At 42.1% G+C, this 15,708-nt stretch overlaps 1 protein-coding gene across 5 annotated transcripts in view; it reads left to right on the top strand.

The window, feature by feature from the left end:
* LOC308586515 (BEN domain-containing protein 5-like) overlaps window positions 1–15,708 on the top strand; it is a 753,040-nt gene that overhangs the window by 433,821 nt on the left and 303,511 nt on the right. For 4 of the 5 annotated variants that reach the window (XM_081193196.1, XM_081193194.1, XM_081193193.1 and 1 more), the window contains 3 exons: window positions 6,238–6,613; window positions 14,012–14,160; window positions 14,730–14,943. The exons of the other annotated variant lie outside the window; for it this stretch is intronic. In XM_081193196.1, coding sequence (XP_081049322.1) covers window positions 6,238–6,613; window positions 14,012–14,160; window positions 14,730–14,943 — 739 coding nt within the window. The remainder of the gene's footprint in view (window positions 1–6,237; window positions 6,614–14,011; window positions 14,161–14,729; window positions 14,944–15,708) is intronic. 5 annotated transcript variants of the gene reach the window in all.

Raw genomic sequence — 15,708 nt, 5'->3', positions numbered from 1 at the left:
ACATATATTCTGTGAACTGGAGGTGAATGACCAGGTGAGAGAAACCTTGGAGTTGTAGTAGATAGCTAAGTGAAGATGCTGACCCAGTGTGCAACAGCTGTGAGAAAGGCAAATTCCATGCAGGGGATCATTAGGGAAGGAATTGAGAATAAAAGTGCTGATACCCAAATTCATGTGATCGATGGGGTTACCGTGACAGCTTTGGGGCTTCATCCTATGTTTTTCATTACTAGATGGAAATTATAGTAGCCTACTTCACAAGAAGCACATGGTAAACTGAAAGTGTCACATAAAAATATCAGTATGAAACATAAAACAATACACAGTGTGCTTGTCTTTTTAAGTGACTGGCTGAGCAGGAAAATGTGCTCAGTGATTGTAGTCTCACCATCTGGAAACTATTTTTTCCTCAGTGGATTTAGGTAACGAAATACACTGACCTTGAGCTAAAAGTTCTCAGGAAAATTCCTTCCTGATTTTTGTCAGGATGCATCTAAAGACATGTACCCTACAAACAGTTCTTTAACTCATCTGGTTTAAAAGTAAATGGAGTGAATAAATGCTCAAAATGAAGAGATCTGTGATACAATGAAGAAGCATTATACAAAAAGTACACAACAGACATGCAAAAATGTTTTAATATATGTTTGTATTCCAGGTTTTGCTTATGTGATAAAATGGTTTGTGGGACACATAGTTCTGGGTCATATTATTTGCCAAAGCTTTCCCTCTTTAGCCTGCTACCAGGTACTGTGTAGTAATCAGCCTTTTATATACTGAAGAAAACATTACCTGGCTCTCCTTTGCCAATACATACCAGTACTCAAGCCTGTTTGTGGAGGTGTACTTCATTTAAATTCTAGGAAAATCAGATAGGGAGCATATGCATGCACATTTTGACTATTTTAGATTCATGATGACTGCCAATGTTTTCATTAGAGTCAGGGAATAGGTGTTTGGCTTAGTGACAACGTTATAGAGAAACAGCATATACAAAAGCTATTACGTACGTATGCCACAGGCATACTGTTTGTGTTTTAATGTTGCAGTGTAAGTTTATTTTATTTGTTTAACAAGAAAAAATGGTAGAAGCATGATAACCACACCATAGGATCAATGTATAAGAATTGTAGATCATGCAAGCACACATGCAAGCAACTATTAATTTACTGCTGGGTTACGTTCTGGGAATAGTTCATGCTATTCCAATGCTAAGGCAAAACCGTGTGAGATTGCCAGTGTATTTTTCCCTCAATGCCTGTCCCCGTCCCTCACCCTTTTTTTTTTCTATTTTTTAAATTTGCCAAGCACATAAAGCTGAATGTGCACAAGTTAAATATGCCCAAGTTGCGAGTTCCCTGTATTTACATTCTGCTTTTACATTGGACTTCATGGAGTAACCAGGTCTCCAATCTTATTGCCACCAATACTGCCACATGCCGGGTCCAGGAAAGCACATTTTGATTCCCTTCAACCAAACTCAAAAGGCAATCTCACCAGATATGTATTTTTCTGAATTATGGGAACAGCTGCTCCTCATTCATTCTCTCACACACATTTCTTAAATACATATGTAGGATAATCCAATAGCAATACATGGAAAGTTCCATGCTAGTTAGTTCATTTGCTTGTTGCTGTAGTACACAGTATTCGGTGTGCTATGAAATGCTATACCTCCAGGTATGGCAAGTACTGTATTGGCCTGAATATAAGCCGCACCTGAATATAAGCCACACCTTTAAAATTGGAGAGGGGGAAATACCCAAATATAAGCCACTCCATTCCTTGCTGCTCCTAGCTGCATACTTGGGGGGATGGGGGAGTTACACTGCGTTGCCAGCAGCCTTTCCCCTTCCTCACTCCCTTCCCGGCCTTGGGGAAGAGGACGGGGGACCACACACGGGGCAGGCACAGCTTTGTTGCGCTCCTGCCGCTGTTTGCCCCACGCTCCTGACTGCATACCGTAAGGTTGCGAATATAAGCCGCACTTTAACTTTTCACGGTCAGAATTTGGGGAAAAGGTGAGGCTTATATTCAGGCCAATACGGTATGTTTTCTCATAAATGCTAGCTATAGTCAACATGGGAACGAACACACCCAGTTACCCAGACTGTCAAGCTGTTTTGAAAATAGCTTAGTGGCTCGGTTTTGTCAAGATCTTGCTGCAATCTCGTCTCTCAGAGTCCAAATGCCTGCAAGTTCACAGTAAGATGTTGCTTGATTTAGAGTGACTTTCGAACCCGGCCAATATCTGCCTGTCTTTTAAGGCAAAATGTTATTTTCAATCTGTATTATGCGTTCTGTATTATTTTATTACTGCTCCATAATGTGTTTCATGTACAGTTATGGTAGTTATTTTGTCATCTTTGTTGTAGCACTTGTTTTTGTTGCTTATTTTATGATTAAGCTGTAAATTAGTTTTGTCAACAGCTTAGGTATGTAGGATATGTTGTATTTCTTATTTTGGACATCTTGATGTGAAAAAAATTAAGGTCTTATACATAAAAAGTTTAAGAAAAGCAGCTTGCATTTGGTGTGACAGGTATAATGATGACCTTTTCTGCATAAATAGTATTCTTAAAAGTTTGAGGTGCTTGATGCCCATGAAGCACTGTCATTATATCACATTTGTCATGGTTGCATCTTAGTTCTGATTGTCAATGAAAACTGATGCAGCAATATGGTAGACTATAGCCTGCAAACTTTTATCCTTCCACGCAGTAAAGTTTGCTAAAGTGGTTCTTTATTTTTGCCATAAAAGAGAAACATGTAGTTTTGTGCTCCATTCCAAATATTTTAATAAGATGAGAATGACCAGCTGCTCAGTGGCACTATTTCACATACTGTACTGTGCCCACAATCGATGTAGGTATAGTTATATTTTGCTGAAAGTTGAGACCTTGTCACTAAATTGTGCCAATGAGCTCAACAGCCATTAAAGGAACATCCTATATTTCTTAGATATAAACTGTGCCGTTGAATACTGTTGCACCATTTCGTATAAAATTATCAACCGGGCAACATTTCAAGAAAGTCAAGAGATGTTGTGATCCACCAGAGAACTTTAGAGCACTATCAAGAGGATTCAAAACAACCCCCAAATAACAGGATGCCTTCAAATAATTCTCCCCCTGTGGCCTATTAAAAGTATTGGCAGAGAATTTCTGGATGCAGTGAAGAACAGTGTATTATCAGAAAATGCTGTTTTTCTTTTGATTAGATCAGTGGATGCTCTGGCATTTGGGCATTTTGATCAGAGGGACTGACTCCTTTAAGCATTCAGCACACTTATTATTCAGCAGATAGTTAATAATTTTGGAAATGCACTTGAGCAAATACCTGGACTTAAATACACTGGACCATCTGAAAGAACTGATAATGCTTTCAGTAGCGGACAAATATGTTAATTATGGCTCTTCATCTTTCAGAATTAATATGCTGTCAATATCTTTCTATTTGCATGCACTTGGAGTCACACCTGCTATTTTCTTAGATTCATCATCATGGTTTCCTCTTGTTGTGACAAGATCAACTGTGGAACAGTAGAAGAATCATTCCAGTCGATGCATGTTTCAGTTTTGAATTTTTCATGATTCTTCAAATTCTATAGCTAATTGGAATTCAGACCTGGAATTTCTACCCTTTTCAGAAACTGATCTTGTTATATCCTGGATTTTATACTTCACAATTACATTCTTATTTCTGTTTTACAAAAATAATTACCTTCATTACTGCAGGCACTGCCAGAGTGGACTACAAGACTTGAAATAAGACAAGTCTCTCTCTCTCTCTCTCTCTCTCTCTCTCTCTCTCTCTCTCTCTCTCTCTCTCTCTCCCTCTCTCCCCTCCTCTCTCCCTAATTCTCCCTCCCTCCCCCCCCATTTTAAACTTGCAAGAGAAGTTACAAAATTCTAAAACAATAGGCAAAACACTATTGTTTGGTATACACTTGTGTAAAAAGATATGTCTTCATAAAGCATTTGAAGTTCAGAGCTGTATGTTCCTTAAAAATAGGGACGCGGGTGGCGCTGTGGGTAAAACCTCAGCGCCTAGGACTTGCCGATCGCATGGTCGGCAGTTCGAATCCCCGCGGCGGGGTGCGCTCCCGTCGTTCAGTCCCAGTGCCTGCCAACCTAGCAGTTCGAAAGCACCCCCGGGTGCAAGTAGATAAATAGGGACCGCTTACCAGCGGGAAGGTAAACGGCGTTCTGTGTGCTGCGCTGGCTCGCCAGATGCAGCTTGTCACGCTGGCCACGTGACCCAGAAGTGTCTGCGGACAGCGCTGGCTCCCGGCCTATAGAGTGAGATGAGCGCACAACCCTAGAGTCTGGCAAGACTGGCCCATACGGGCAGGGGTACCTTTACCTTTACCTTAATGGCTTTTGAACGGGTTTGCTGTTTTTATGTTGCAAGTATACTCAGGGATCCCATATTTCATACAGTGAAAAAGACTGGACATAAAAGTTGTTGAGCTTCCCCCCCAAAAAAAGTTTTTTTAAAAAAGGAAAATTGTATGGGTTGCCCTATGTCTGGATTCTGACTGCAGTGTTCTGGATATGTCCAGGAAATTCCAGACGTAGGGCAACCCAAAGTATGAGTATGCTTTGTCATACTTGAGTATTTCTCATTTAAGTTCAGTCTGGTCTTCTGTATGTTTTCGTTCAGAATTTTAGATCTTTGGTGGTGATGACTAGAAAATAAGGAAAAGTAAATTTTGCAGCTCTGACATGCTTCTCACTCAAGAACTGTGCACTGACCATTACTGTTAACATGTTTAAAAATGTGCAGTTTATTGTTCATGCACATACTATATCCAAATACAAATTTAACATTTGATACATCCATTTTATGATACTGATAAACTCTTTAGTGCTATTATGACATTGTTTTTATTCTGCATTTATTGCCACATTCTCATTTTGTTATGAATTTAAAATAAACTTCTAATTCAACATGAAAACACGGGCTGTTTGATATTTTTGCATTTACTAGCTACATATGTAGTGTTTCTCTATAATGTTGCCCTAAGCCATAACAATGCAGTTTTATCATGAAAACAGTTATTATTTTAAAGCAAACTCTTTCAGTTACACATCTGCTTTGCTTGATGTTAAAATGGGGCACAAAGTAGCTGTAAGAAAGCTTAAGTATTAATACTGGGAGTCAAAGGGATGGCAGATAAATTTGCCATGGAGACATTACCCCAGTTGAGATATGGCTGATTATTGCACAGTACTGGATAGCCTGATGCCGAATGAAATTATTTCATTACTATTTTTGTTATATTGTGGAATTATTCCACGCAGTCACTTGGTTTGAGCTTTGATGCCCCCCAATTATGTTAATGGTATGAAAGTTGTGGCCACACCAGTAGCATACAAAAAATTATTTTATGTATGTTTGTATGTTTGTATGTTTGTATGTTTGTATGTATGTATTTCCCACCTTTTACTCCAAGGAACTCAAGCTGGTGTACATGCTTCTTTCTCCCAATTTTTCCCCTCACAACAACCCTGTGAGGTAGGGTTGAGAAACAGTGACTGGACCAAGGTCACCCAGTGAACTTCATGGCTGAGTGGGGATTTGAACTGTGCTCTCCCAAGTCCTGGTCTGACACTAACCATTACATAAATGCGTACTGCCAGGAAATTTTGCAGAGAACTATTAGCTAGCCTTCAGCAAATCTGTTTTGTCACCTCAATGCACTGAGAAAAATATAGTTTTCAGCTGATGGAATGAAATAACACAATATCTATGCCTATTATTTCCCCCTGGGAGCATTCAACACTTAATAGTGTTGTTGAAAAATATCTAGGTGCTAACAACTTTCTTAGTTTGTGTGTTGAGAAAATAAATTTCATACAAAAGTCACAATTGCAAACCAGCAAAGGAGTTCATGTAAACCAGTGTGGTCCCATTCTCTTCAGCATACTAAGGACTCTCTGTGCATTGTGGAGAATTCCCACTGCCAATTGTCCGCAACTTTTGACTAACTTTGGTAGGCAGCCCAAATTGGGGTTACCGTCAGCCCTGCTTTCTCCAAATGCTAACTTGAAAAGATTGTGATTATTATTATTATTATGGTTCAATAAAAAATAATGACTTCATATTTAGTATAGTTCATTATAAGCACATCGTTTACTTGAGGACTCTGGTGAATTCCTGTTTTAATTAACTATAGATCTCTGTAGCATGCTACGTATTATATGTTAACACAATGTTTGTTGTAACACACAGAGACAAGATGGAAGGAAACAAAATGAAGGTACGCACAAAAGCATTGAAGCAGTTGTTGCGCGCCTTGAAAAACAAAATGGAATGAGTCTCAGTAGCAATTCCAGTCCTGAAGCAACATTTATGGAAAGTTCTGAAAGGATGAACAATATGGACGATGCTGTAGTTCCTCGAGTTCTTTATGAAGAATTGCTGCGAAGCTATCAGCAGCAACAGGAAGAAATGAGACACATTCAACAAGAACTTGAGCGAACAAGAAGGCAGCTTGTTCAGCAAGCAAAAAAGCTAAAGGAGTATGGGACATTAGTGTCAGAAATGAAGGAGCTCAGAGACTTGAACAGACGGCTACAGGATGTACTGCTTCTCAGACTAGGCAGTGGTAAGTACTTGGATATATGTGGGACAAGTTCTTAAATAATTTAATTTTAAATTAGAATGGCTGAAATAATCACAATATAATCTGCTTCATTGCATATGCCAATCTTCCATTTCATACATTGAAAATTATGTATTCATGTTCCTTTTTTCATTCTTTTTATTAATAGAAATTTTCGTCCTGGTAATATTGGCATGCTTTTCCAGGGCTGCACACAGCCATGCTGTGCTGCAGCTGTGGAAACATGCTCTTTTTGAAAACCACTTTGAGGTTTTATTATAATCAGGCAGTGTATACCGTAAGTGTTTTGAAATAAATAAATACATCTAGGTATCTCTTCCCACCCAAACCAGAAAAAAGCATGCAGAAATATAAGAATTTTTCATAGCACACTGGTCCTTGTAACATGTCTGCAACATCATTTGTGGCATCTTAAGTATTGTGGCCAAAGTTCTTGGTAGAATGAGAAAAGGAATCCAATAAATATCTTGAATAAATATAAGAGTTCCATCTTACAGCATGATCCTTTGCATGTGTACTCGGAATCTCACTATTTAGCAGGACCTGCTTTCAGATAAGTGTTCACAGGATTGGAGAACCATAAGCCAAACTTTCAAAGCGATCTCCTTGAGCAAACAACATTTGCTCCAATTTATTTTTCAGTTCCATATCTGTAAATTCCATTGATTTTTAAAATTCAATTTAGATTTTCTCAAAATGTATACTATCTAAAACTTTGTTTGGTTTACACAAAACCAAAGACACTTTTGCCACATTTGGACAATCAGGTACTGGCTTGACAAACAAGGCTTGTGGCACTATTATGAGTGTGTTTCCAGTGTTTCAAAGTCTCCAGATAGGGGTACAGTCATACCTTGGTTCTCGAATGTAATCCATTCTTGAAGTCCGTTTGACTTCCAAAAACCTTTGAAAACCAAGGCGTGGCTTCCAATTGGCTGCAGGAGCTTCCCGCACTCAGTCGGAAGCTGCATTGGATGTTCGACTGTTCGCAAACTGGAACACGCACTTTCGGGTTTGCAGTGTTTGGCAGCCAAAACGGACGATTACCAAGGCGTTTTAGAACCAAGGTCACGACTATATAAGGAAAGGTGCTCCTTTAGGTAACCTCATCTCAATATGTCCAGGGCTTTATATGCCAATAGCAAGACCTGAAACCTGGCTCAATAGCAAAATGGCAGCCAGTGAAACTCTTTCAGCCCAGGTGTTATGCACAGTTGATAGGCGCCCTCTTCCACAGTCTTGCTGTGGCATTATGCACTAGCAACAGCTGCCAGTTCAACCTTAAGGGAAACTCCACAAAGAGTTCATTGTGGTAATCTAATCTGGAGACTTTCTGGGCTTTGACCACTTTACCTAGACTATTCCAATAAAGGAATGGTCATATCTATTGCAGCAGCCAAACTAGCAGAAGGTACTCCTTATCCACTGGTTCTCCAGTGACAAAGATGGATTCAGGAGCACTTCCAAACTACTTACTTGCTCCTTCAGAGAGTGAAACCCCATTTAGAACAGTCACTTGTTCTGTTCCTGGGCCTGGGAAGTGCTCCTAAACAGAACCTTAATCCTAATCAGAATTCAAACTCAGTTTATTGACCCTCATCCAGCCCATCATGGCACCTAAGCACTTACCCAATTCCTGCATAGTCACTTGATTCAGAAAAAGAGTTGAGTTATGTTTTGTCGCTCACATGATGTGACAGACAATACATAATAAAATCAAAAACAACCCAATAACACCCCCCCCCCGGTCATATTTTAAAAGTGCATCAGATGTCCTGGTTAAAGGGGTGTGTTTTCATCTGGTGCCTTAAAGGGGTATAATGAAAGTGCCAGCTGAACCTCCCTGTGGAGAGCATTCCGCAAATGGGGAGCCACTGCAGAAAAGGCCCATTCTCGTGTTGCCACCCTCCGGACCTGCCATGGAGGTGACACAAAGAAGAGCATCAGAGGATGATCTCAGGGTCTGGGTAGGTTCATATGGAGAGAAGCAGTCCAATAAACTGTTTAATCTATAGGCTTTCTGCTAGACCACTGCTAAGCCACTGCCACAACATATTGGATCTGTGCATACATATGCCATGCTCATCTTTCAGTCGTGTTACTCTACAAATACCTCTTATTGTCAGTGTTCAGTCCTTCTCTGTGCAACTTTTTTTGGTTACTTTTCTGTTTTGGAAGTTGTGACAAATCTCTTTCTTAGCATCTGACATCTTTTCCACTGGGAAGTATTATGAAAAGGTTCTGTTCAGTTCCCTCTTCTAAGCATGATGTCGTAATTTTCGACTTGATATTCCCCTGCTTATTCTTCTTTGAAGTTTCATTTAGCTCATTGAAATATAGGGATGGCTGGGTGGCTTCTCTTACATTTTCCAGTACTGTGTGAATGGGTATTTGAAGAAAATATGAAAGTGTTAGATTATTTTTTTCCTCCAGTGTCTTGGAGTGTGCTGTCACTGAAGATGTGATAGCCCTATATTTTGACAAATCGGATTTCTTAATTATAGTAGCCAGTTACATTTAAAACAAGGAAGATAAATGTTGTGTTTCTTGGTAAGAGATAATATGCAGTAGTAAACAATATTTAGACTTGAAGTTTAATTTTTAAAGAAAGTTATTACAGTTTTATCAGATATTTAATTGGCTACAAATCTTTTCTTCTTTTATTAAGCTGATTTTCATGCAGTCAAAGTAAGCTGAACTCTCAAAATGTTTGTACTTCCCTTTAGATTACCCTTCTAAATACTACCATGCATTTTATTTTATTTTTACTAGCCCACTAAGAGGCTAGTGGCCATGGAAATGCAGTTTGTTAGCGGCTGATAAAAACTGCCCTACCAAATAGGCTGGCACAGGAGGGGCAGAGCTGAGGGATGAGTTTCCCTTCCTCCACAGCTAGCCTGCAAACTGAATGGGCAGGCGGAAGAGGGACGGAGATACCTGTCCATTCTCTGCCAGTTCACTGACCTTCATGGTCACCTATGGCTATTCAGCTAAATACAGGTCTGATTTAGGAAAAGGACTGGTGAGAAGGTACTTTTCTATTTTTACTACAAATGCCTTTCAGAATCAAAGCGTTGAGAAGAGAACATACTTCCTTATGTGAGTGCATAGGTAGTACTCTTTCCCTAAGTGATCTAATGTCAAGTGTGTCAGGAGATAAAAACTAGTTTCCATAAATTTTTAGAAGGCATAAGTAGTCACAGGTGAAGCAGAAAGGATTAATTTCTGCATATTTCATTTTGTTTCCTTTTGACAGAGAAACATTCTAAGAGCTGAGAAGCCCAGTTCATATTTTTTGCACACACTCTAAAATCCCAAGCCTCTGCTCTTTTGATCTCTTAAATATTGTATGTTGGACTCTTACCACTTCAAATACATCTCAGAAAGTGTGAATCTACATTCAAGGCTTTCCCCGCTATCTTTTTGAAAGAAAACTTAAGCTGTGCTGTTATGTTGTAGTGTGTACTGGAATTAAAGCAGCAAATCAGTGGGTCCCTGTCCACGCAGAAGTCCCAGTTGTGCCTGCTTCCTGGGAAGGCAGCAGGAGAGCAAAGCATTGGCAGCAGCTGGATTGTAGTCTGGCTCACCCACCATCTGGCTGTGCTGCAGCCCAGGGCCTACCATGGGAGCTGTAAGTCTAATTAAAGGCCTGGCCCAGACTTCGATGTTGCTGTTTTCAATCGCTGGTGAAACCGCCATCGCACTCTGCCCCGCCAGAGGGAGAATCGAGCTGAATCGGCAAGGGGCTGATACCGCTCGTTCCTTCCTCCGCTTCTTTAAACTGCTTGGCTGAGGAGTGAGCTGCTGCCCTCGCCTCAAGGAACCCTCCGCCTCCCCAGCTGAGAGAGCCCCGCCCCAACTCCTGCTTGCACATGAGTAGGAGCGGGATTGGGGCTGCTCAGCTGGGGAGCCCAAAGCCTCTTCTTCCCAGCTGAGAGATCCCCGACCCTGCTGCTGTTTGCACCCGAGTAGGAGTGGGATTGGGGCTGCTCAGCTGAGAAGCCTGAAGCCCACCCTTCCCAACTGAGAGAGCCCCAACCGTGCTTGGCTGCCTTCTCCGGGAGGGTGTGCTGCACCTTTCCTCCCAGAAAGATGGAGCCCACCATGGAAGGCAGGCCAGGCAGTGTAGGGGCTCTTTGATGCTGCTGGCGGGCCCAGCGCTCACCAGCATCCTCCAGCAGCCCTTCCCCACAAGGCACGGATACGGTAGCTTTGCATCCCGTGCCTTGCAGACTTCACCCTGGAGTGTGGGCTGCATCATTCCTCCTGGGGTGAATGACCCCGCACCAGAGGAGAGAGACAGCACACCTGCACAGGTAAAGGCAGTCAGACACATGGAGCCTGACAGGTTCCGTGCTCTTGGCTACTGCCTCTTGGTCTGTCTTTGGGGAATGGGGGGCAAGCTGGCAAGGTAACTGCCCCCCATGCCAGCGAAGGCAGAGGGAGCTTGGCCAAGGAGCCCCAAAGTTCTTGTTTCTCCAATGTGAGCGGCAGGGGACTTGGGGCTGGCTCTGCTGGGAGCAGGAGCTCTCCTGCCACCAGCGGAGCCTGGCCAAGGGATCTTGGGGCTTGCTTACCTGGGCGCAGGAGCCTTTCCTCCCCCCAGTTGAGCAGCAGGCTTGGACCAGCTGTATTGGCCACAGCCCGTGAGGCGCTGGGGTGAAAGCACCTGAGCTCCCACGATGAGAGCTGCAGGAGTTTCACCCAGTATCTTGCCAGCTGGGGCCAATGCAGCTTTTTTCAACATCCGTTTTATATCGTCAAACCGCGATGTTTGGCTGGTGATACACTACGATGTTGAAAACCCAACATCGTCCAGCCCTTGTACAGCCACAAGCTTTTAGTGGCCTCATATGCAGGCACCAGCTTTTAGGTGCCTCTGGGCAGAAATGTGGCTGCATTGTGAAAAACAGTCTGCTACTAGTCCCCTCCCTTTAGCCAATAGATTTATATATCTGCCTTGGCTGTCTTTGGTGATGGTAGCCAAGAATATCAGTTTGCAGTGTCCCACAGGGCCAATGCTAGACACGGTCTTTGCCATGAGTTAAATGTATCATCTGAAAGTTATCTTACTGTATAACCTGGTAATATTTTATCCCAGAATACTACCCTTGGGGACTTTGAAATAACAAAAATGATGCACAAGAAACTTAGAAAGCAAAACTATGGGAAAAAATCTAACACTGTTGTATTTATTTTCTAATTCTAGTTCTGGATGTTCTACACCTCACAAATGAAAAGATTTTTTTCACTGATACAGGGATTTTCCTTACTCCACACTTGTGTTTGCTAGGTTAAGATAATTTTGTTGACTTTCAGAAACCTCCCATTACTGCACAATTTCTTTCTTGCTTACCGAAGCACAAAAGCCACAAAGAGAGAGAAACTTTAAAAGTAGGCATGGTGCACGGCAAATTAGGCACGCAACACCAATTAGCAAAAACACAGTAAAAGGAATTGCATGTCTAATTCACAACACGCTGTGCTGTAAATGCAACTCTTAGTAGTTTGTGAAATCACTGTGAAGTTTATCTAGTTAGAAGAGGGTTTGATTTTGGAAATAAAACTATCCAGAGATATAGACTCTTAATTTTACTGCTTTCTGTCAGTGGCTCCTAACTAAGAGAACCTCATTTATAAATTTATTTTCTAGTGGTACTATGGATTGCTGTTTTGGTAGAGGTTACTAGTCATGCTATGTTGGAAGAGTTTAATTTCATATGTACAAATATATAGATTATCAGCAAACAGCAGAAGGCCACCAAATAGAAATAGCATAATGGTTTCTGGTGAGGTAACCTTTTCTTTTTACAAATAAATATTTAGTGTCCACATTTTTGGTTGTTCTCTGTATTATTTCTTCATGCTGCAAGAATTGTATGTAGCTAAGGGGAATGCTGTTCACACTCCTGTTGTTACGAGATAGAAATAGGTCTTGCCCGTCCCTCGAATTGTTGATACAGGAGTGAGCTATTCTCTTCTCAGGTTCTCCAGTTACGGAATTTCTACATTCAGCCAGGGAAGGATTGAAGAGAAAGCCCTGGCTTAGCATCATTACGGTAGCTGAGTTGGAAGCAAGCATTTCCTGCTCAGCTTGCAGAAAGGGATAGGCAGGACAACTCTGCAGAAGCTGCTGCTGTGTCCAAGAGCTCTTGGCTGCAGTGCAGACTTCCTCAATGTTCTCCCGTGCACCCAGTCTCCTGCCCTAAAACCCCTTGCTCTTTGGGGGGCAAAGGGAGACTTAGTCTTGCCCTCTGCTTTTGAAGCAACCAGGATGAGTGAAGGGGAATTGGGCTTGGAGATAGCACATACCTTTTGACATGTTGCCTCTGGGCCCATTTTCTACCCTCCCCACCATACATGGCTGTGGAGATACATTGTGTTTCCTTCCCTTCCTCTGTCTGCACTGCAGAGAGCAGGAAGGTTCAGTCCTGCTGCATGCTGCTTCACCAGCACATTCCATGTAGGGAACACACTAGTGAAGCAGACCCCTTGCAGTCAGCAGTATTGAACCCTCCACTTGCTACCACTCCTTTGGGGAATATGCTTATGAAGCAGCACCCAGCAGGATTGCAAGCTAGGTTCTATCCTGCTAGCTGCAAGGTGCTGCTTTGCAAGCATGTTCCCTGCAGGGAAGGCACTTGCAAAGCAGCACCCAGCAGGATTGCGCACTCTGCTTGTACAGGGTACAGGGCAAATCACTCAGCTGGATCAAACCTTCCTGTTCTCCACAGTGCGATCAGGGGCAGTGGAAGGAGGCACAGTGTCTCCTCCTTTCCTCACCCTCACTCCTGACCAGGGGTCAGCAGACTTTTTCAGCCGTGGGCCAGTCCACCGTCCCTCAGACCTTGTGGGGGGCCGGACTATCTATCTATCTATCTATCTATCTATCTATCTATCTATCTATCTGTCTGTCTGTCTGTCTGTCTATCATCTATCATCTATCTTATCTATCTAATGAGCAAATTCCTATGCCCCACAAATAACTCAGAGATGCATTTTAAATAAAAGCACACATTCTACTCATGTAAAAACACGCTGATTCCAGGACCATCCACGGGCCAGATTGAGAAGGCGATTGGGCTGCACCCGGCCCCCAAGCTTTAGTTTGCCTATCCATGCTCCTGACCATGTGTTGACTTTACCCCTGAATGTGCACTCCTCCATTGTCTCTCAAGACAGACCGATGCCAACAACAATTGGATGTTGCCCATATCTGGATTAATCTGGGATAGAGTTGTGTTTTCCTTGTACTGAATGTGGATTACATATTTTGAGCCCTGGGATTTTGAGTTAGATCCAGTTTTTTATAGAATCAGTGTAATCTGTTTAAATTAATGCTGCCTGATATACTCAAATGCTGTTTTCTGGACTGTGTAGGTCCTGCACTAGACCTTGAAAAAGTTCAGCCAGAATCCATTGAGCCTGAGCCTGAAGTACAGAATGCTTTCAGTGAGGAAGCAAATACATCAACATACTATCCTGCTGCTGTTCCAGTAATGGACAAATATATTCTTGAGAATGGAAAGGTAATTTAGGAGGCTACTTCATAAATATTTGTCATGTGGAATTTAGGTGAATTTCATGTCACTCATATCGGGCCAAGAGAAATCTAGAAGACCTTCACAGACATTTCTTGAGTTGTGGTTTCCTTTCCTGGTGGTTTTTGCATTTGTTTGGCAAAATGTACTCACAGACCACACACCTGGTGAAAATCATAGTTTTAGAAGAGTTGGAATGTCTTCCCATGTGTTAGACACAGTTATGTGAGAGATTTTGAAAGTAACTCAGAACTCCTAGATCTGATTCATAGATATCTATGTGTGTATATGTCTTTTGGAGATTAGTATTTCAATCATCGTTGAGCCTATATGGTTGTATGAATTCACTTTCTGATATAACTTGCTTTCAGTTTACATGAATGTACACAGAATTCAGTTTCAAGTTAATTCTAACATTTCATACCTTGAGATATTGCAGGAGTATTATTTTTTAAGATCAGTGGCTGGTTCTTATGAAATATTAAACAAATCACTACTAATCTGGATGCTCCTTGCTTTTTGGAAACTGACTGCATTTCCCTCCCTTTACACTTCAGGTCCATCTTGGCAGCGGCATCTGGGTAGATGAGGAGAAATGGCACCAACTGCAAGTAACGCAAGGGGATTCAAAGTATACAAAAAACTTAGCGGTTATGATCTGGGGAACAGATGTTCTTAAGAACAGAAGCGTCACAGGAGTCGCCACCAAAAAAAAGAAAGACGCCGTTCCCAAACCTCCTCTGTCCCCTCACAAATTAAGCATTGTCAGAGGTACGTGACTTGGAGCATGCAATACTGCTGTGATGAAATGGGAGAATCTTTCTTCCTCTTTTTTTTTTTAAAAAAATTACTCAAATATGCAGCACAATTCCACATTTTAGTTAGGCTGTTGTGGGCAGGAAAGATATGCTGTTGCTACACCAACAGAAAAGCCCATATATCCTACGCATGCTCAACCCAGGAGAAGAGGCGGGAAACACATAACCATTTTTTTCTTTAATGGTGGGAAAGCAGCAGACATGCCCCTAGTATACATTGAAAACTGACCATTGCTATCCCTACTCACACATGGAGAGAGTCAGTGAACTCACAATGCCAGGATCATACCCCAACACACAGCGTTAGAGCACCTCACTCCACCAATCCCATTGGCATAGCCACCAATGACCACAATACTGCAAGTCCCCAGGTATCTCTCCTGGCAGGGGTTTGACTTGAGTTACTCTCTTCACAACCACCATTTTGGAGCACCACACACAGAAGAAAAGGAGAGTCCAGATAATGCTGCCCCCATCCACCATACATAGCCATAGATACCAGGAGCATAAGGAATGGAGGAGGAGCCATAGCTGGGTGGAACAGCTCACATTTTACATGACAGGAGTTCCAATTTAAAATTCAGGATACAACCTCACACTAGGAAAGATGGGGAGCCCCCCTCCTCCCACTTGACACACCTTAGCAAATCAGGAGGAGCACTGCATGAAGCAATAGCCTGGCTGCTGCGTGGGCCAACGAGACCATTTGGCCCACCCT

Source organism: Podarcis bocagei, assembly GCF_964188305.1.
Source record: "Podarcis bocagei genome assembly, chromosome: 5".
Taxonomy (NCBI): domain Eukaryota; kingdom Metazoa; phylum Chordata; class Lepidosauria; order Squamata; family Lacertidae; genus Podarcis; species Podarcis bocagei.
The sequence above is the reverse complement of the archived record's forward strand: the minus strand, read 5'-3'. Positions and strand labels throughout refer to the sequence as shown.